General features: G+C 47.6%; 1 protein-coding gene across 1 annotated transcript in view; it reads left to right on the forward strand.

The window, feature by feature from the left end:
• The window catches only part of SFMBT2 (Scm like with four mbt domains 2), a 193,245-nt gene that overhangs the window by 25,385 nt on the left and 145,768 nt on the right, over positions 1-22,092 (forward strand). The window contains exons 2-3 of the mRNA XM_084636621.1: positions 1,440-1,597; positions 20,434-20,528. Coding sequence (XP_084492747.1) covers positions 1,492-1,597; positions 20,434-20,528 — 201 coding nt within the window. The 5' untranslated portion in view covers positions 1,440-1,491. The remainder of the gene's footprint in view (positions 1-1,439; positions 1,598-20,433; positions 20,529-22,092) is intronic.

A 22,092-nucleotide genomic window follows, 5' to 3' on the forward strand; every position in this document is an offset into this window, starting at 1 on the left:
CTCTGTATTTATATTGTTACCCTGGAGTTCTATTTAAAATGACTGATTTGGTACCTTTTAAATTGATCGCTTTTCCAATCCCAGATTACCTTCCCTTACTGTCTGGTTAGGGTGAATGTAAAAATATCTGAACCTACCAAGGGAAAAATAAAAGCTTTAACTACCATTTTCTCCCTCCCCTCCAAATAAGTTTCGTGGAAAAAGCTGATACTTATCCTATTTCTTATTAATTATATTTACAGAAATATTCTAGTGCTTCTCTATTGAAGGATTAGTGTTTTTTGACTTCCAATGGACTGATCGCTTCTAGTTTCATAGTTAATTTAAAGAGAATGTACACTGGGGATGACAGATATACATGTTCTGAGGTTAGCTGAGTTTGAAATAGCCATGGTGTATAATGCAGCTCATTCATTAACAAGTTGCATGTCAGGAGAAATAAAGATGAAGTGGAGAAATGATCATATATACATATATATTAGTGCCCAAAGTGTACTAGGCGCTTTATAGATAAAGAAGCCAATAAGGACATTTCCCCAACAACAATCTATTATTATTTACTATTTGTCTTCCAGTGATGCCCAAAAGTTCCCATCAGGGTCAAAGTCCAACTCTGCTGGGCTCTGTACAAACCTATAATCAGACAGCCTCTGTCCCAAAGAGTTTACAGTCCAAGTGCTAGATTGTACCTCTAAGGCACAGCCCTGAGCAGAGGGTGATGTGCAAGATGCAACATCCCTGGTAGGCCTGGTGACTCAGAGAAACCCCTCTGTGTCACAAAATTCTTCCCTGCATTCTACTTGCTCCAGGGCTGTAGTGATTTACCACTGGCTTAGATCAGCTGGCTGGCTGAGCTGCACTCGATGGTGCATTGTGAGGGGACAGAGCCACGGCTCAGCACCACAGTGGCAGTTTGGTTTAAAAGAACCCAGGCGTCCGGATTTACAGCCCGTTACTCTCAGCACTAGACTATGCGGCTTTTCCGCACTTGGCCCTGTTAAGGTCAAGTATACAGAAGAACTTTGGGAGCAGATTAGAGATGTAGCAGTGGAACGATGGGTTTTGTGGTTAAGGCACTGTACTGAGTCCAATTCCTAGTTCAGCCATAGACTCCCTATATAACCTTGAACAAGTCACCAATAGACTGATGAAAAGCCCTTTGAAATCAATGAAAGAATCCCATTGATTTCAGTGGATTTTGGATTGGACCTTAATCTCCGTTACTCATCTGTAAATAGAGAAGTATAATCATCCCCATCTCAAAGGATAAATTCACTGTTGCTCTGATATTGTAATGATAAAAGCCATAGAAGTACATAGATTAATTACAACAATCAAAATGCAGGGTGACTCAAAAGAGGATCTTTAAGAAGAGCTAGGGAAATGTGTTTACTTGGTCAAAATAGGCCGCTCATTTATTCTCTTTTACTGTCCTGCAGGAAATTTTTGTTACATGATGAATTAGGAAAGGAAGACATTTCATTGTGAGCAATGGAAACTAGGACGTCTTTGATTTCCGCCATGCAAGAGACTCAACATCTATCCCAGGAGAAGGGTCAGAGTCCAGCCAATGGGAACAGAGAACAGTTTGATTCAGGTGAGCTCTTGTTTTCCACGTCAGTTTCACTTTAAAGGTTAAGTCAGTAAAACAGATTTTCTCGTGCAAGTTGAAATTTTTCAAAATTCAACATTTGAAGATTTGGGGAAAAACCGGCAAAACTTTTGACCAAATGTTTCCTTTGTTTTTTCAACCCTTTGTAAATGTTGGGGGAAAAAAAGCAAAATTTTAAAAATATGTTTGGAAGTTTTTCCTGTATTTGGTTCAGCTAGATTGATCAACATTTTTTAGACATTTTTTTTGTCTTGTGTGTTTTAATTGAGATTTTTTTTTCCCCACAAAAAACATCCTAGCTACCAGAGCTTGCAACACATTCCTCATATGGTGCTAAGGGGTGTATCTCTACTGCATGTGCTTCTCTTCCTGGGGAGAAGATGAGAGAACAAACGTGTGACCAGTGGTCATGTGACCAATAGTCGTGTTGTCTAATGCACTACTGGAAGGTTGCTCGTAGACTATGATGATGAGTGAGGCACAAGGACTTATAGATAAAAGGTTAATATTTTGTCATAGTTACTTGTAGTAAAAGTCAGGGACATGTCATAGGCAATAAACAAAAATTTGTTGGAGCCCGTGACCTGTCCATGACTTTTATTAAAAATATCTGTGATAAAATGGGTCTGACCGGGGGATGAGAGCCCAAGACCTGCTATAGGATGGGAGAGGTGGCATCCAGGACCTGTCGCCACCGTGGCTGACAGTTCCGGGGTCCCCCCGGCTGTCCGCAGTGGCTTGGAGTTCTGGGGTCCTCCTGTGGCTGCAGGGGTCCCCCCAACACCCGTGGTGGCTCAGAGCTCCAGGTCCCCTGGTGTTGGCTGAGATCTGTGGAGGCCCCTGACTGCGGGAGCTTACAGCTCGAGCCCCGCTGCGCTGGGGCTGAAGCGGAAAATGTCATGGCGGTCTCTGGAAGTCACAGAGTTCGTGTCTTCCCCGACCTCGGTGACATAATCTTAGCCTTACAGATTCGATTCAATTCTCTATAAGTATCTTTCATTAAGCTTTGCAAAGTGAGCTCAGAATCTGTGAATACAGCCTCATTTGGGGTGAAACTCCAGTGTGTGCAGAGCACCAGCATGTGGTCTGTGCAGCATTTCAGTTCCACTTGACTACTCAAAATAAGGTTTAAGTGGCACATAGACTTCGTTCTGGCTCTCTGCACAGTGGTGAATCATCCTGAACGATTTAATACACGGTCACAGAACTCTTAGTACAACTGTTTATATCTATCTCTTTTTCCAAACTTGGGACGATGAAGGCTCTTTCTTAGGAGTGATGATGGTCTTGCTATTAAGGGACTCAGGACTCCTGGGTTCAGTTGCCAGCTCTGCCACTGGTTCTTCTCTATGACCTTGGTCAGTCGCTACCAGCTAGTGTCTCAATTCCCTGTGTTTTGCTTGCATGTTGTATCCTTTTCTCCCGCCCTGTTCAGGCTGAAAGCTCTGCAGGGCAGGGGTTGTGGATATGTCCACACTGTAGTCAGAGGTGTGACTGCAGCATGTGTAGACGTACTCAGAGCTAGCTTTGATTTTGATAGCTCAAATAAAAAAAGCAGTGGTGTGGCAGCAGCAGCAGGGGCTTAGCCAGTCAAGTAAATACTCTGGGTCCCGGCCTCATGCTGCCGAGGCTTAGCTGCTGTTGTTACTTGGGTTAGCTAGATACAAGCTAGTTCAGGTGTGTCTACACATGCTGAAGTCACACCTTTGGTTGTAATGTAAACATACCCATAGTAAACCTGTGTGTTTATATCAGTGGACCCCAAACTGTAGGGGGGCACGGAGGAACGTTGGGGCTGGGGTGGGGGGGGGGGAGGAGAAAGCACACGGAAAGGCAGGAAGGGAGTGCCGTGCCTCCAGCCCGGTTCAGCTCCCAGTCCTACTCTGCCTCCAAGCCCAGCTCCACTTCCAGGCAAGATCCGCCCCACTCCGCCCCCCGCTCTGCCAGCCCAGCTTTGCCCTCATTCCCTCTCTGCCCCCCATCCCCAGCTCTGCCTTCAGCCCAAGCTCCGCTGCTGAGGAAGGCTTGGCTGCGCGATAATAGGCAGGGGGGGGCATGGACAGAATCCATTACGGGGGGTGGGGGGGTGCGGCTAGAAAAGTTTGCACACCACTGGTTTACGTAGTGCCTAACACACTGGGGCTCAGCTGATGGTAATCCTGGGGCTTCTGTAATCCACACAATTAATAACAACCAGCGTTGTACAGCTCGCCTTCTGCAAACAGATTGATATGTGTGTCTTACATTGTCGTATTCGTCCTGTGGCTGATAACACTAAATCCTTTTCCCAACAATCGGACGTTTCCATGAGGCTGATGGATGATAAAATGATACTGAGTTATAAATGTCAGATGGAGGGTCAGATTTTCAGCTGAGCTCCGTGCCCCGCGAGCTTGCACTGAGAACCTTGAGTGGTCTCAGCACGGGCTGCTGCGGGCCGAGAATTCTGCAAATCTGGCCCCAAAGGTTCCGCACTCTCCTTGCGCTCCTGCTGAATGACATGATCATTCCCCCGAGGCTGTACCTCAGAGGTGGGCAAACTGCGGCCTGCGGGACCGTCCTGTCCGGCCCCTGAGCTCCTGGCCCGTGAGGCTCGCCCCCGGACCCTCCCCTGCTGTTCGCCCTCCCCTGCAGCCTCCGCTTACTGTGCCGCCGGCATAATGCTGTGGGCGGCGGAGCTGCGAGCTCCGGGGCAGGGCAGTTGCAGAGCCAGGCTTGACCCGGTGCTCTGTGCTGCACGGCGTGGCTGCCTGTCCTGGTGCAGCTGCGCCGCCAGCCACTGGTGCTCCAGGCAGTGTGATAAGGGGGCGGGGGGGGGGGTTGGATAGAGGGCAGGGGAGTTTGGGGGCGGGGGCGGTCGGGGAATGGTCAGAGGCCGGGGGTGTGGATGGGGGTCGAGGTGGTCAGAGGGTGGGGAATGGGGGGTTGAATGGGAGCAGGGGTCCCGGGGGGGGCAGTTAGGAAGGCGAATGTGGTTGGATGGGGTGGCGGGGGGAAGTTAGGGGCGGGGTGTCCGGGAGCAGTCAAGGAGAAGGGGTGGTTGGATGGGGCAGGGGTCCTGGTGGGGGCAGTCAGGAAGGAGAGGGGGGTTGGATGGGGCAGCCGCGAGCAGTTAGGGGTGGGGGGGTCTGGGGGCAGTCAGGGGACTGAGAGCAGGGGGGGTGGATGGGGCAGGGATCCCCAGTGGGCCATCAGGGAATGGGGGTGGTGGTGGTGGATGGGGCAGGAGTCCAGGGGGGGCTGTCAGGGGACGAGAAGCAGGGGAGCGGGGTCAGATAGGGAGTGGCGGCCAGGACAGAAAAGGCACAGCCTCCCCTAACTGGCCCTCCATACAATTTCAGAAACCTGATGTGGCTTTCAGGCCAAAAAGTTTGCCCGCCCCCCCCTGTACATTGTAAGAATTAGGGGAGGAATTTCAGGTGTGCTCAGTGTTGGCCTAACTCTTCTCCCATGAAGCCAATGGACATTTAACCATCGCTCCCTTTGAAGTCAATGATTAAAATTCCATTGGCTTCAAGAAAAGCAGAGTTAGACCAATGGTAAATGCTTTTAAAATCCCCTTCGATACTTTTTTCAGGACTTATTCGATCTCTTCTTTCAGACCATGCTGTTAGTGTTCTGTTGTTCACCTTCCCGATAAACCTCTTGAAGAAAAGAATCGATAGCTCTGCGTTATATTTGAAAGGAACTCAAACAGATTTGCCAGTCATAACTTTATTTTTTTTAATCACATCTGAAAAACCTCGGAAGCCTTTTCTTTATGCATCCAACCTCTGTTTAAAAGTGAAAACCTCACTGTTCTCTAAGCTTTGAGGCTGCAGTGGATGGGTTATTTTGCTAGGTTTTGAACTCATCTCGCTCACGCATCTTCTTTGCATATCATCTCCAAAGCATCTGGCTTCTGCTACAATGCTTGCGTCAAAGATAAGCTCTCCGAGGGCTTCAATCTGCCTGGGACCATGCACCTCCACTCCCCCTAGTTGTGGGTGTACAGCACTCTGGAGAATAAGATCCTAAGGCTGAGGAGGGCAAACTACGGCCTGCGGGCCACATCCGGCCCATGGGACCATCCTGTCCGGCCCCTGAGCTCCTGGTCTGTGAGGCTCGCCCCCCGGCCTCTTCCCTGCTTTTCCCCCCTTCCCCCGCAGCGTCCGCTCACTGCACCGCCGGCGTAATGCTGTGGGTAGCGGAGCTGCGAGCTCCTGGGCCAGCGCAGGTGCAGAGCCCGGCCTGACCCGCTGCTCTGTGCGGCGTGGCTGCCTGTCCTGGTGCAGCCACGCCACCAGCCACCGGTGCTCCAGGCAGCGCGGTAAGAGGGCGAGGGGGGGACTGGATAGAGGGCAGGTGAGTTTGGGGGGTGGTCAGGGGCTGGGGGTGTGGATAGGGGTTGGGGCGGTCAGAGTGTGGGGAATGGGGCTTGAGTGGGAGCAGGCGTGCTGGGGGGGGTAGTCAGGAAGGAGAGTGGGGTTGGATGGGGCGGCGGGGGGAAGTTAGGGACGGGGTGTCCGGGGGCGGTCAAGGAGAAGGGGTGGTTGGATGGGGTAGGGGTCCTGGTGGGGGCAGTCAGGACGTTGATGGGGTTGGATGGGGCGGCGGGGGGCAGTTAGGGTTAGGGGATTGAGAGCTGGGTGGGGTGGATGGTCCCCGGGGGGAGAGGGTTGGATGGGGCAGGAATCCCAGGGGGGCTGTCAGGTGGAGAGAAGCAGGGGAAGGGGGTCGGATAGGGGGCAGGGGCCAGGCCATACCTGGCTGTTTGGGGAGGCACAGCCTCCCCTAACCGGCCCTCCGTACAATTTCGGAAACCTGATGTGGCCCTCAGGCCAAAAAGTTTGCCCGCCCCTGTTCTAAAGGCATGATGCTGGGAGCTTCTAACATGGCACAGCACCTTGCAGGAAGCCCTGGGGAACTAGCAGGATTGGGCTCCTGAGCTCTTTGGAGGCTACTGAATAGTTTCAAACTGCTTTTCTTTGTGTTTCAAATTTGACCCGTTGCTCTTCCTCAAGTGATTTATTTGATCCCCTCTTTGCCTCTTTTCAGGCTGTCCCTTGTCCATACACAGCATTCTAGGAATTCAGTCACTCAAGGTTTCTGTCTCCTGACCATCAACATTCACATCCACAACATCCGGTCATTTTTCTACTTCCATGGGCAACAGGGATTTCATTTTGCTCTTTAGAAAGCTGATATTAGGCCCTTGTTTGTTTGGCGTTTTTTTGGTGTTTCACCTCAGTTTTCATGGCAGGAATCCAAGGCCACTGTAAATGGGCAGTGACATCTGAACTGAATAGATTTGTCACTTTGGAGGCATTCTGCTTCCCACTACTTCGTCCATGACCCAGAAGATCTCATTTGATACCTTGTAAAAGGAAGTGAATTAAAGGTTCATCATGAAAGGCACTAGGTCATCAGCCCCGGAGATGGAAGTTCTCTGTGTATTCACAGAACACAGGTTGCAGCCACACACGCATAACCCACTGGGCAGTAGAGAATATGAATCTAGTCCCCATGTACGCAGCCTGGCTCTTTAGCGCAAATTCATGTTTATAGCTCTGGTGGTCTCCAGCTTTGGCTAAGGTGGCAGTTGTTGTATGTGGCAGCTTGTTTGGGTTGTGAACTGCTTTGGGCCGCAAATGTTTGGGACGTGCTTCTGTTCAGAAGAGGTATGTAAGCCACTATTCAGTATGTGTTATGTGTCTCTCCATTTCCTATGCCCACTCCACAGAGGATATGGGTCTTAGCTCAAGCTGTAGAGATTTAGCCTTTCAGCTCTGGAGGTCCCTGGTTCGGCCTTGGGTCCTTGTGCCTCATCCTCATTCTGCAGGGGGAGAAGGGAGTTCAGCCTCAACAGAGCACTTTCTCGGGGATTGTCTGTTATGAAAGAAGCTTCTTGGACACCCAAACCCCAAATAGCAGTCAGTTGAGAACGATTTTTTTTTTTATCACTGTGAATTGTGCCAGATCTGGGATGGAGACTGAGAGTGGCAACGGCTCCTTGTGATGGCAGTGGTCACTCCGGCATGTCCCCTTGTGGGTAGGTGTGGGGTAGTCATGCCTTCCCCTTGGTCATCTCTTCCTGTTGTCCATCTCTGTCTGGGCCTTCTGAGGCCTAGCTCTCCGGCCAAGTCACTTAAAAGTTCAGTCCAATTCTGGGGTGTCCAAGTCTAGTTGCAGTGGGGGAGGTTTAGATTGGATATTAGGAAAAACTTTTTCACTAAGAGGGTGGTGAAACACTGGAATGCGTTACCTAGGGAGGTGGTAGAATCTCCTTCCTTAGAGGTTTTTAAGGTCAGGCTTGACAAAGCCCTGGCTGGGATGATTTAACTGGGAATTGGTCCTGCTTTGAGCAGGGGGTTGGACTAGATGACCTTCTGGGGTCCCTTCCAACCCTGATATTCTATGATTTCTATGATTTCTAGCTGTAAATGGTCAGACTTCAAGCTGGCCACTTTGAAGTCCCTTCCATCGGCTTCTCCTGGGCCAACAGCAAAGTCCTTCCAACTCACCATGGGAGTGAACGAAAAAAAAAATCACACACTCTTCTCTCCAGAGTAGCAGGTCTCAGGACTTCCCCCAGGCCCTTCAGTAGAGCTCAGAACTACCAACAAAATCAAGCACTTGAAGCATTTCTTGCCCTTCTCTGGGCCTCTGAGCTTCTTGTCCTGTTCCAGGAGACTCCCCCAGCAACCTTCCTGGAGCTGGAGCTTGTCCTTCAAAATGGTGTCCTTAAATAGGAGTCCCCTGCTCTCCTGTTTGGAGCTGGGTTATGGGTTAACCAGTTGCGAGGCTTTTGCCAGCTTCTCCCTTAGCTGGCCCCTTTTCCTAATTAGCCATCAGGCTTCAGGGTCCTCACCAGGCCAGCCTTTCCCTTCTGATGTCTCCTGGTGTCTGCCATGCTATGTGGGAGGAGGCAGCATTTATGCTGGTCCTCTTCTCCCAGCTCGTTCCCCATTGGTTGGGGTGGGGAAGGGAAACCTTGCCCCACCCCCTCTGCAGGATCCTGGCTCTGGGCCCTTAAAGAAATAGTAACAGGATTTTCTTGTGAACACCTCTTACTTCAGAGACTGTTTCGTCTCTCCCAGTATCTCCTAGGTCTTTGTGTGTGTGTGTGTGTGTATATATATATATATAGTTGGACCTTTCATACTCTTAAAGGGCTTTGCCACATGATGGAGTGGGCCTACCATTCGATCCCACTATCCGTGAAGGGTAGCCTACAGTGTCACATTCCTACTGTTATTTGCTGCGCCCACTAACGCCCTGCTTCCAACTGCTCTACATCGCTTGTGCTCAGCCCTCCCCATTCTCCTTCCTCACGAGGCTCTTCCCAGTTCTACCAGAGAGTTCCAGCAACACGCAGACACCATCTCACTGCAGTCAGTCACAGGCACTTGTGTGTGAAGGGCTGGATGCCGTGCATGGAGCTTTACCTAGATTTCTCCTCCTTTTGGTCACCTGTTGGAGTGAAAATCACAACCAGGAGGTCTTCTGCAGACACGCTGACTTTTCTGATGCCGTCTGTCCGCTTGTACCTTTGGGAGCCAATGCCTTTTCAGGTGTCCCCAGTGGACTCTAGGAACTTTGAGCTCTTTGGCCTTGTCAGCACATAGTGTAAATGAGAATCAGGTTCCAAGGTCCCTTTACACCCTTCTGGCAGCTGCTTGTTTAACACCTGCTTGGAGGCCCCTTTGCACTGCCAGAGAAATGTTAATGAACATTAGGCCCTTTTGGTGTTTTGTTTCTAAAGTTTCTGCCACCATTGGTGATGGTAACAGCAGTGCCAGCCTAGGCAAGGTGCCAGCGGCCCCATATGTTTTGAACATTACGTTGCCTAGGCCTGCTCGGAGCAGGGTTTATAAACTCTTTGGGGCAGGAATCCTCTTTGTACAGCACATAGCACAATGAAGCAACGATCCATAACTGGGGTTTCTGGGCATGAACACAATACAAATAATAATACACATGCCCTGCAACCATTGGTACCACTAGAGTACCACTATACTCACGATAGCCATGGTGAGAAATCTTAGGAGAAAACCTTTTCCACTGGGTAGTGCAGTGCCTTGAAGCCGGAATTCTCCAGTCATTCACAGCAGGGGTAGTAGGTTACCACAGCTTTGCACAGGTGTAAATGACTGCACAAGGGGTGAAGCAGTGGGAAATCAGGACCCGAGAGTAGACGGGGGTCCTGACTAGAAGTGATGCACGTGAGGAGACACTGGTGTTATTGCAGGGGCTTCAGAATGTTAGTTGTGATTTACCAAAGCAGAGTGAGAGGAGAATTGGGCCTGTCTCCATGTGATAGCGACCGTTATTTAAAACAGTGGGACAGGAAGGTAGAGTGAACAGTGATGCTGCTCCTCATGTGAAGCACTCCTGCTATATAGGACAAGCCAATTAACTCTCTAGATGATAGTGGTAGACCAAGTTTTCCCCGAACATTGCTCTTGTGTTCCTCCTCTAAGAAACAGAGATGGGCAGATTAAAGCCTTTAAGGGTCCTGGCTTAGTGAAACCATGAGTCAATGAAAAGCCATGTCGCTGTTGGAGGGCAAGATGCAGGGAAAGCAGGAAGGAAAAGATCAGTCCCTTGTGGGTGGGGTAGGCACAGGGAGTGGGGGGGGGGGGTGCCTGGGGACAGTGCCTGTATCTTCCAGAGATCCACATTCAGCTTTGATCTCCCCCAGTGCCCAGGGTAGGGAGTTAGGGAAATGTAGCATCCCCAGGTGGAAGGATTCCCGGAATGAGAAGTGCAGGGAAATGCTGGCTTTAGGAAGCCTATGTGAGCAGGATGTTCCCAGGTCCCCTGTCCAACAAGGTGAAGAACCAGTATGCGCTATTGGCAACAGGAGAAAAGAGCAAATCCCAATGGTTGGGGAAGAGGAGCCACCTTCTCCCAAGACTGGGAGACTCACTGCCAATGCACCCAAGGGGAGAAGATGTAGGGTGGTGGACTCACTTCTGAGGGGGATGGAGGCATCCATCTGCCCACCTGACCTGACCTCCTAGGAGGCATGCTGCTTTCCTGGAGCCTGCATCCGAGACATCATGGAAAGGTTGCTGAGGTTCATCTGTCCCTCTGACCACTACCCCATGCTGCTCATCCAATGATACTGCCAGGTATGACCCAGGCGGATGAGCAGTGAGTTCTGGGAGCGAGGGTTAAAGAGTTGGGGGTGCAGGATGTGTTCTCGTCCATTGTGCCTGCTGAAGGGAAGAGTCCAGGCAGGGACAGATACATCTTGTAGAAGAATGCATGGCTGTACAGATGATGTCAACAGGAGGGCTTTGGCTTTCTTTACCAAAGCGATGGATACCAATATGGCTCCCTCAGGAGCTCTTTAAGGACCTGAAAATCAAAAAGGAGCCCTACAAAAAGTAGAAACATGGACAGATTGTTAAAGATGAGTATAAAAGAATAGCGCATGCACATAGGGACAAAATCGGAAAAGCTAAGGCACAAAATGAGATACAGCTAGCAAGGGGCATAAGGCAGTAAGAAGAGGTTCTACAAATACATTTTGAGCAAGAGAAAGATGAATGAAAGTGTAGGTTCACTACTTAGCAGGGAAGATGAGCTAATGGAAGACTCCAAGAAAGCTGAGGTGTTCAATGCCTATTTTGCTGCTGTGTTCACTAAAAAGGTTGATTGTGACCAGATGTGTAACACAATTAATATTATCAAGGTGGAAGGAGTGTAAGCCAGAATAGGGAAAGAACAGGTTGAAGAATATTTCGATAAATAAGATGTATTCAGGTTGGCAGAGCCTGACGAAATTTACCCTAGGGATTTAGGGAACTAGCAGAAGCAATCTCTGAACTTTAGGGATTATCTCTGAGAACTCATGGAGGATGGGTGAGGTTCCAGAGGGCTCGTCAAGGGCAAACTTAATACCCATCTTCAACAGGGTTGGGGGAGGAAAGGAGGACCCAGGGAATTATAGACCAGTCAGCCTAACCTCAATTCCTGAAAAGATAATGGAGCAAACGATCAAACAATCAATTTGTAAGCAGTAGAGCATAATAGAGTGATAAGAAATAGCCAGTATGGACTTGTCAAGAACAAATCATGCCAAGCCAACCTAATTTTCTTCTTTGACAGGGTTACTGGCATACTGTATGGGGCAGAAGCAGTAGATCGGATATATCTTGATTTCAGTAAGGCTTTTGACACCGTCTCCCATGACATTTTCATAAGCAAACTAGGGAAATGTGGTTTAGATGAAATTACTATAAGATGGATGCACAACTGGTTGAAAGGCCAATGAGTAGTTATCAACGGTTTGCTGTCAAACTGGGACGACCCACCAAGTGGAGTCCCACAGGGGTCAGTCCTGGGTCTGATACTATTCAATATTTTTCATTAATAATTTGGATAATGGATAAAAGAATTTATAAAATCTGTGGATGATACCATGCTGGTCGCAGGCATTTTGGTGGACAGGATTAAAATTCAGTTCATACTTCACAAATTGGAGAATTGGTTTGAAATCAACAAGATGAAATTCAGTAAAGACAAGTGCAATGTACTGCACTTAGGAAGGAAAGATCAAATACACAGCTACAAAATGGGAAATGACTGGCTAGTGAGTAGTACTGCAGAAAAGGATCTTGGGGTTACAGTGGATACCAAATTGAATATGAGCCAAGAATATGATGCAGTTGTGAAAAAAAGCTGCTATTCTGGGGTGTAGAAACAGGAGTGTCCGTATGTAAGGCACCAGAAGTAATTATTCTACTCTCCTTGGCACAGTTGAAGTCTCAGATAGATTATTGTGTCCAGTTAAGGGCTTCCCACTTTAAGAAAGTTGTGGCCCAATTAGAGAGAGTCCAGAGAAGAGCAATAAAAATGATAAAAGATTTAGAAAACCTGATCTGTAAGGAAAGGTTGACAAAACTGGGCATTCTAGTTTTGAGAAAAGAAGAATGAGGGGGGACCTGATAAGTCTTCAGATAGGCTAAGGGCTGTTATAAAGAGTGGGGTGCTCAATTATTCTCCATGTTTGCTGACGGTAGGGCAAGAAGCAATGGGTTTAATCTGCAGGTAGTTAAGCACTGGAATAGGTCACCAAGAGTGGCTGTAGAATCCCCCATCATTGGAGGTTTGAAGAACAGGTTGGACAAACACCTATCAAGGATGGTGTAGGTTCATTTGTGCAGCCTCAGTGAGGGAGGATGGAGTAGATGACCACTCGAGATCCTTTCCGGCCCTATATTTCTATGATTCTTCCCAGCCGGATCCTTTCCTGTGTAGTAAGCAGGCCTTACAGTAGGTATTTCCATTCCTCATGCAGTCGCTGGCCCTGGTTTTAGTTGAGTCCGTTGTGACAACACTTCAGTCAGGAGAGGAAAAACAGTCTTGTTGTTTTGCTCACTTTCCCGGCCCTTGCCTCAGTTTCCCTTGGGGAGAAACAGGCCTCACAGTTTGAGGAAACACTGGTGCAGATGTCTGAGAAACCAGTTTTCAGTGATGAGCTGCCAAGAGTTTAACAAGCGGCTCCCACTATATTCCGTTCCTTAGCCTGTGAGAAATCCTGCATGCTCATAGGGTGGAGGGCTCCGGGGACAGGAATTCAGTTGTTCCCCCGTTTAAGCTAAAAGGCTTTACCAGAACCACAAGCAAGGGGGAAGGCAGCACCGCTTGTTAAGTGCACATTACTGGGAAGGGTAACAGGAGGCAGAAATGTATTTGAGCATAGCACAGGTGTTGGTGGTGACAGTGGGGAGGAGGGGCCAGAAAGATCCTGGCTAGATGGGACCGGGGGAGAGAGGAGAGGGATGTAGAGAAGAGTCAAGGGGGTGAGCACTGCATAGGGGAATATACCTAATACTTACTGAATTCTGGAGGAGCTCTTGGACTCCACAGAAGTATTATTTCTCAGCTTGTTGCTGTCATGAAGTTCCAAGCAACCTGCTGGGCTGGGTAGGGATGATAACTTGGAAGTCCTGAGCAACCATGGGCCATGTTGTTGTTGTCCACATCTGTGATCCTGGCTAATCAGTGAATTTTATTGAATTCCTAAGCATCTCTTTTCAAGCTTGGTGACATGAGATGCTTCCCTTCCCATATTGTTAACGGAGAGGTGGTGATAGTGGGGTGGAGAAGATCCTGGCTAGATGGGACCAGAATAGAGGGGAGGGATGTAGCAAGGAGTCCTGGTATAGAACCACTGTCCTTAAGTATGCACACAGACAACCCATGCAATGAATAGAAACATCACCTTCCCTTCCCCGCTCTTCTAAGGACAGGCAGCAGATTACAAGAAGGGGAGGTACTATGCTAATGTGTGTATTAAATTCTCTGAGCATGGACTAGTCGTTTCCAGAAACCTGAACAGTCAGTTTCATGTGAGTGCTTATGAAGATAATCAAAGTGCTCTCTCCTCTCACCATTCAATCTGGCTTCTGAGTGCTTGCTGGCTATTACATGCAAAATCATCACATAAGTTTAAATTCAGATCATTTTACAGATGAGGAACTGGGTTATCTGTCTAAGTAAGGTACTTATGTGGCTCCAATCACCATAGGATCTGAATGCCTCACTACCTTTAATGTATCTATCCTCATGACACCCTTGTGATGTACTCTTATCCCCATTTTACAGATGTGGAACTGAGGCTTAGTGACTTACCCAAGATCACACAAGGAGCCTGTGACAGAGCAGGGGCTTGAAGCAAGGTCTCTCAAGTCCTAGACTAGTGCCCTAAATGCTGGCACAGCCTTCCCTCGGTTTTCTATTTCCAGACTGGAATCCAAATCAGATCTTTTAAGTCCAAAGCAGACTGCAAAGAGTTACAGAGTGATCTCACAAAACTGGGTGACTGGGCAACAAAATGGCAGATGAAATTCAATGGTGATAAATGCAAAGTAATGCACATTGGAAAACATAATCCCAACTATACATATAAAATGATGGGGTCTAAATTAGCTGTTACCACTCAAGAAAGAGATCTTAGAGTCATTATGGATAGTTCTCTGAAAACATCCACTCAATGTGCAGTGGCAGTCAAAAAAACTAACAGAATGTTGGGAATCATTAAGAAAGGGGTAGATAATAAGACAGAAAATATCATATTGCCTCTATATAAATCCATGGTATGCCCACATCTTGAATACTGTGTGCAGATGTGGTTGCCCCATCTCATAAAAGACATATTGGAATTGGAAAAGGTTCAGAAAAGGGCAACAAAAATGATTAGGGGTATGGAAAGGCTTCCATGTGAGGAGAGATTAATAAGACTGGGACTTTTCAGCTTGAAAAAGAGACGAATAAGGGGGGATATGATAGAGGTCTATAAAATCATGACTGGTATGGAGAAAGTAAACAAGGAAGTGTTATTTACTCCTTCTCATAACACAAGAACTAGAGGTCACCAAATAAAAGTAATAGGCACTAGTTTTAAAACAAACAAAAGGAAATATTTCTTCACAGGACACACAGTCAGCCTGTGGAATGCTTTGCTAGAGGATGTTGTGGAAGGCCAAGACGATGACGGGATTCAAAAGAGAACTAGATAAATTCATGGAGGACAGGTCCATCAATGGCTGTTTGCCAAGATGGGCACGGATGGTATCTGTAACCTCTGTTTGTTTGCCAGAGGCTGGGAGTGGGCTGCAGGGGATGGATCACTTGGTGATTGCCTGTCCTGTTCGTTCCCTTTGGGGCATCTGGCATTGGCTGCTGTTGGAAGACAGGATACTGGGCTAGATGGACCTTTAGTCTGACCCAGTATGGCTATTCTTATGTTCTTTCATTGATAAAAAACATAACTAGCTGGAACATAGGAATAGGTACAGGATAGTATCAGAACTGCTTAGCTGTGTGCCATAGACTCTTAAAGGGAATTCTCCGACAGATTGGTTGGTAGGGAATTTGGGCTTTCAGAACAAAGGATCCGGGTTCTTTTATCACTCTGAGGTTTTTCCCGTAGTCACATGGTCTATAATATTGACAGTGAAGTCCTGGATGACTGCAGTTTTATTGAAGTACTTTTAATTTCTATGGCACTTATCAACTGATGATCCCAGAGCACTTTAAAACCATTACGATGGTAGTAGCTGATTACTATTTATTTTGTTTGCATACCCAGGCCCACAGATACATGAAATGTGTAGACAAGTGTGACGGTTTCACCGAAAAAGAGCATAGAGCAAAAGGATCAATAACTGGAACCCACCAGTGTAAGCATATCATAAAATTAGCCATCACCCAGCGAACACCCTGGGGTGAAATCTTGACACCACCCCGCCCCTGCCCCTTGAAATGAATGGGAGTTTTGCCAGTGACTTCAGGAGCGAGGTTTTTGCCATTGGAATACAGGACTTGAGTACTGGTAGATGGTATGACTTTGTGAAAACCACTCTTTAGAATAATAATAATTCCAATATTATTAAATACTTTTCATTTATATAGCTCCTTTCAATCCGAGGGATTTGAACCATTTGATAGAGATCAGCAAAAATTGATTTGGAAACCCAGGCACAGGAAGAGGTTACGTGACTTGCCCATGGGCACACAGTAAATCACTGATTGAGTTGGGAATAGAACGTCCTGACTCTCTGTTCCTGGCCTAACCCCTAGGCAAGCCGACTGTGGTCACAGCTAATGCTTTTGCAGAACTCCAGAAAAGAAACAGAAAAAATACAAGAGGTTTTGGAGAATTTTTAGTCCCTTCCATTTCTCTGTAATAAAACTGAGCAAAACAAGACACTGAGCCCATGATAAACGGGTTCCCTGATGTTATTTTTACAGACACAGTAAAAGTAATTTCCTGATAAAGTCTGTAGAGAAATCAGCCTTCTGCTGTGTCAGAATGAAATGGTACGACTGAGAGCAAAAGCCTGAGGTCTCTGCAGCAGGAGGGGTGCTCAGCCCCTGGAGGCTCTCCATCTCAATGTGATGGGGTATACAAACCCAGCCTGGACCCAAAGGCGTTAAAAGGCAATACTGAGCCCAGTTAGCTCCCACCCTCTTGGCCTGCTGAGCCTGCTCCAGGAGCCCAGGTAAAGGTGCTGGACAGGCTGCAGGAAAGAGGAATCCTTCTCTGGGAAGCCAGTCAGAAGGTTGAGCCTGAGACGGGGACCACAAAGGCCCACAGGAAGAGACTTCTCCAGCCACCACCCCCTTGAGAACCAGCAGCTCCAGCTACACCCTGCTCCTTTGGGCTTCTTTTTTTTTTTTTTTTTTTTTAAAGTAACTGACTGTTTGGACTATAGGGACCTTGCCCCAAACTGAAGGGATCTATAGGTAGGAAGTGGCCCAGAACAGCAGACTTAGACTCTCTGCAGGGAGGACCTTGGCAGTGTTACTTCCCACAGGGCCCTGGGCTGGGACATGGTGGAGAAAGAGTGCCTGGGTCTCCCTACCACAACCCCTTAAGGGCTGTCACCCAGATGCAGGTGGAGACCAGAAGATTCCTAGCTTAGGGTCAGGAACAAGGCACCTCTACCGCCCTGATGACAGCCGGAGGTCTGGTGCAATAACTGCTTGGGTTCCCGGCCCTCCAACACTCTATCTGGCTCAGTCTTGCCCTTTTCATTTGGATTTTTAAAACAGGTGCTTTTTATGTTTGTTACTTTACTGCACCCATCTTACTTCTGAATGCAAACAGAGCCTGATTTCTTAGCTCAGTCTAGTGACCCCTTTGGTAAAGGAGATCTGCGTTAAATTCCTAGCTCTGTCACTGACATGTGACTTTGAGCAATGTAGATTTATATCCCAGCTTGCCGCACAGTAAGTGTTTGTGTAGACGTGACCATAGAGTCATAGATTTCAAGGCTAGAAGAGACCACTATTGTCATCCACCCTGACCTCCTGCATAACACAGGTAATGGAACCTCACCCAGTAATCTCTGCCTCTAGCCCATCACTTTTGTTTGGGCTGTAGCATCTCTTTTAGGAAGATATCCAGTCTTGAGTGCTGAAGATTCCTCATGCTCTTAGATAAGTTGGTCCAATGGTTCATTACCCTCCACTGTTGGTGGGAAAAAAGTTTGCTCCTTACTTTCTCATCTGAATTTGTCTAGCTTCAGCTTTCGGCCATTGGATCCTGTCATGCCTTTTCCTGCTAGACTGAAGAGCCACCTATTATCAGAAATCTCTTCAATTGAGTTATTCCTGATTTACACCTGTGTAGTTACACCAGGTTGAAGCAGTGCAGGTGAGGCAGAATCATAGAAGATTAGAGTTGGAAGAGTCATCTAGTCCAATCCCCCCTGCTCAAAGCAGGACCAACCCTAACTAAATCATCCCAGCCAGGGCTTTGTCAAGCCAGGCCTTAAAAACCTCTAAGGATGGAGATTCCACCACCTCCCTAGGTAACCCATTCCAGTGCTTCACCACCCTCCTCGTGAAATAGTTTTTCCTGATATTCAACTTAGACCTGCCCCCACTGCAGCTTGAGACCATTACTCCTTGTTCTGTCATCTTCCACCACTGAGAACAGCCAAGCTCCATCTTCTTTGGAACCCCCCTTCAGGTAGTTGAAGGCTGCTATCAAATCCTGCCCCTCCTGCCCCCCCCCCACTTGTCTTCTGCAGACTAAATAAGCCCAGTTCCCTCAGCCTCTCCTCATAAGTCATGTGCCCTAGACCCTTAACATTTTTGTTGCCCTCTGCTGGGCTCTCTCCAATTTGTCCACATCCCTTCTGTAGTGGGGGGCCCCAAAACTGGACGCAATACTCCAGATGTGGCCTCACCAGTGCCAAATAGAGGGGAGTAATCACTTCCCTCAGTCTGCTGGCAACACTCCTACTAATGCAGCCCAATATGCCGTTAGCCTTCTAGGCAACAAGGGCACACTGCTAACTCATATCCAGCTTCTCATCCACGGTAATCCCCAGGTCCTTTTCTGCAGAACTGCTGCTTAGCCAGTCAGTCCCCAGCCTGTAGCAGTGCATGGGATTCTTCCTTCCTAAGTGCAGGACTCTGCACTTGTCTTTGTTGAACCTCATCAGATTTCTTTTGTCCCAATCCTCCAATTTGTCTAGGTCACCCTGGACCCTATCCCTACCCTCCAGCATATCTACCTCTCCCCCCAGCTTAGTGTCATCCGCAGACTTGCTGAGGGTGCAATCCATCCCATCATCCAGATTAATGAAGATGTTGAACAAAACTGGCCCCAGGACTCATTGTTTTTATAACCCAGTATTCAAAAGAAGTTCTAGTGTATTTAACAGTAAATAGGGCTGTGATTTCTTCTCTGAACTCCTTTCCCATGCTGGATATGTTTAGAAAACGCAGTTCTGCTGTCATCTGTTTTTTTTTTTTCCTCAGATGTGTGTCTGGCTAAATCGGCAGCAAATATAACCTCTTCCTTTTCCTTTTAATAATGAGACATTCCTGTTACATGATATAACTTTTGGATCTTGAAAATGGGAGACCTGTAGCAATAATGGCAATAAATTAACCCTGCCGTTTTCTTCATAAAACTGTCTGGGGAGGTTTCTTCAATCAGTTCGTCATGGGCCACTTTAATTACATCATGCCCACGCTTATGAATGCTTTGGAAGGAAAGGGTCTCTCGGAGTTTGCCTGATAAATGCTTATTGCAGAGCCTCAGTATTAGACTGTAAATATTTGCTCTGGGTTGAAGTCGTTCTTCCAAGATTGCCTGGAAACATTATTTTAAAGTAAAATAAAAGCAATCAGATGTGGCTGATTTTCTGTAAGTGAAAGAACATTTGTTTGTAATTTGTATTATTTGTATTTCAGCAGCACTTTGCGACCTTAGTCCCATTGTTCTAGGTGCTGTACAGATATGTAGCAAAACCTGTGAATAATTATGGATCTTTAGGTGTGGGATGGAGTATATAGGGGTTAATACAGAGGCTCGAGAGTCTGAAGATCTAGATTCTGTTCTTAGATCTGCAGCTGATTTCCTGTGTGATCTCAGGATAGATATGAAAATGGTCTTTGCCTCAGTTTCCCCATCCGTAACATGGGGGTAGCATTATATCTCTCACAGGATGTTGTGAGGATCAGTTAATTGTTTGTACAGTGTTTTGAGGTCTTCACATGAAAGGTGTTATAGAAAAGCAAAACATTATAAGTAGCTGTAATGGGAAACTGGGAGATGGCATCTGAGTTCCATCATCAGTCTCTTCACAGCCACAGCAGGGTTCCTGCTTTCAAAGCTCAGCTTCTGACTAATTAAATAAAAGGGGAATTTCCCCTAGCTGTTCACATTATAGGGCCTATGATATGCAGTTGAGTAGTTCTGACTCCATCCAGCAAAAGGCAGTGTTGACGCATAGATACTAACATATTTGCAACGGTGCACCCAGTAGGGGGGCAGATCCTAAGGTGGTGTAAATCTCTATCCCTCTGTTGGCTTCAGGGGCAGTGCTGTAACTTACGGCAGCTGAGGATCTGGCTCAGGGCCCTTAGATCATAAATTCTTTGGGTCACAGACTTTATTATTTGTTTGGCATGTTTACCCACTGTACTGCACAAGATACGCTCATGATGACTGATGGAGGAGAAGTGAAAGTTTAATGTGAACATTATAAAATGAGTTGTGAAATAGTGTGGGCTCTCTTGCACTGCCATGTACAATGGTTTCTGTTCACGCACCCAACTGGACCACAAAGGCCGAGTTCTTTAATCTCTGGAGATTAAAACCAGCAAACCAAATAATTTCCTGGAAATGCAGTAAAACCCATGGAATCCAAATAAGCATAATTGCTACAACAGGGTTTTTTTATCTTGTGTGGAGGTTTTACTGCCTGCCAGTTTCCCACTTTCGGCTGGTACCATTGTGTAGTTTATTGCCTGCATTAACCATGTTCTAATTTTATGTTGCTTTCCCCTCCCTCCCCCAACAGATGAAGGTTCTAGCATCGAGGAGACCGACTTCAACTGGGATGAATACTTGGAAGAAACGGGAGCAAGCGCTGCCCCTCACACCTCGTTCAGACACGTACGTACTTCACTTGGGCCTTGAGAAAGTTCTGTGCCCTTCCCCTTTTCATTCTGATTGGAGAGGGTCATCCTGGGAAATTTAAAGGCATGGCTGATGGCTCTTGAGGAAACATCACCAAACTTTTCTCTCTGCTTCTCAGATTTCTTCCTCCCAATCCAAAATGTTGGAATCCTTTCCCTCTCCTCCTAAAATCCTCTTCCTTCTCCTGTTGAACACCTGTTCTCATGCCTTTCTTTGGCTCCACTGGCTTCTCACTCTACTTCGGATTCAAGCTTCTCATCCTTACGCCTTCTCAAGGCCCTGTACTGCGTTCCTCTTGCCTACATTCAGCACTCATTCCCTCCCACTCTCCATCCTGCATCCTTTGTTTCTCCCGCCTCCTTGAGCCCTTTAATTTCTTCCAGGCCACCCCACCACACAGAAATTGCATGCATGTTGTTCCTTCAAAGCCCTCCTTAAAACAGGCTCTTCCGAGAAGCCTGTCAATGTTAAATAGCCTGGTTACCATGGAATGCCTCCTCTCAGCTCCAGAAAACGGTGTCTCTTGCAGTAACAAGCTATCAGCCTACATCGCAGAGAAACTCTCTGGTAGCAGAAATGGCCTCTGTGGGCACCTGAAGCCATACAACCGTCATAGGCCTGAGAATATGACACCTTCCCTCATGTGAAGTTGGTTCATTCGCACAATGGAATTCTGGAAGCACCATGGTAAAACAACCACCATCTGCAGCTCTGGTCCCAGGCCCTTCTTGGTTTGTGGAAGAGCATTGAGAGCACCTGGAATCCCTACGGACTGGGATTGTTGGCACTTTCTTTGAGAAGGGAAATCTATTGCTGTCCCAGAGCACATCACAGTGCAGCCAGTACTTAAGAAACCATTGCTTGATGCGACTGATCTCTCCAGCTGCTATCCATTCTCTAACCTCCAGTTCCTAAGCAAACTAACTGGGAAGCTCAACTCCTAGATACTGCCAATACCCTGGACTCCTCCCAAGCAGGCTTCAGGTTAGGACATGGAACAGAGATGGCCCTGAGGGATGATTTCTTCTTGGCTATGGACAGGGTCATATGCTCATGCTTTTATTGCTAGACCTTTCCATAGCATTTGATATAGTCAGCTCTAAAATGGTGCCATCCCACCTCAGAGTCATGGTGGGATTAGTGGGTTTGCTCGGAGATGAGTTCAACTGCCCCTCTCAGGCCACTCCCAGAGCCGTGATGGGCACCTTCTCCTCTGTCTCCCCAGCACTCACCTGTGGAGCCCCACAACATTCCTGTCTCTCCCCATCCCATTCGATACAGATGTAACCAGCATTACTACATCTTCTCCTCAGATGCAAACAGCACCATCTCCCAGCTGCCTGTACAGGGGCCTGGCTGAGACTGGCTGCGGGATGACTCTGGAAATGATGACTTGATGTTGGAGGGGAGAGGCATGCTTTTTGGAGAATCCTCAGCATGAGTGTCCACCTGGTCTTTTCCTCTGGATACTCAGAGAGCTGCGGTTGTAAAACGCTCCCAATTCCACCTACGTGAGGCAAGGAGATTGCAGTCCCTCCCA

The sequence above is a fragment of the Lepidochelys olivacea genome (assembly GCF_965140295.1).
Source record: "Lepidochelys olivacea isolate rLepOli2 genome assembly, chromosome: 1".
In the NCBI taxonomy this organism is placed as follows: domain Eukaryota; kingdom Metazoa; phylum Chordata; order Testudines; family Cheloniidae; genus Lepidochelys; species Lepidochelys olivacea.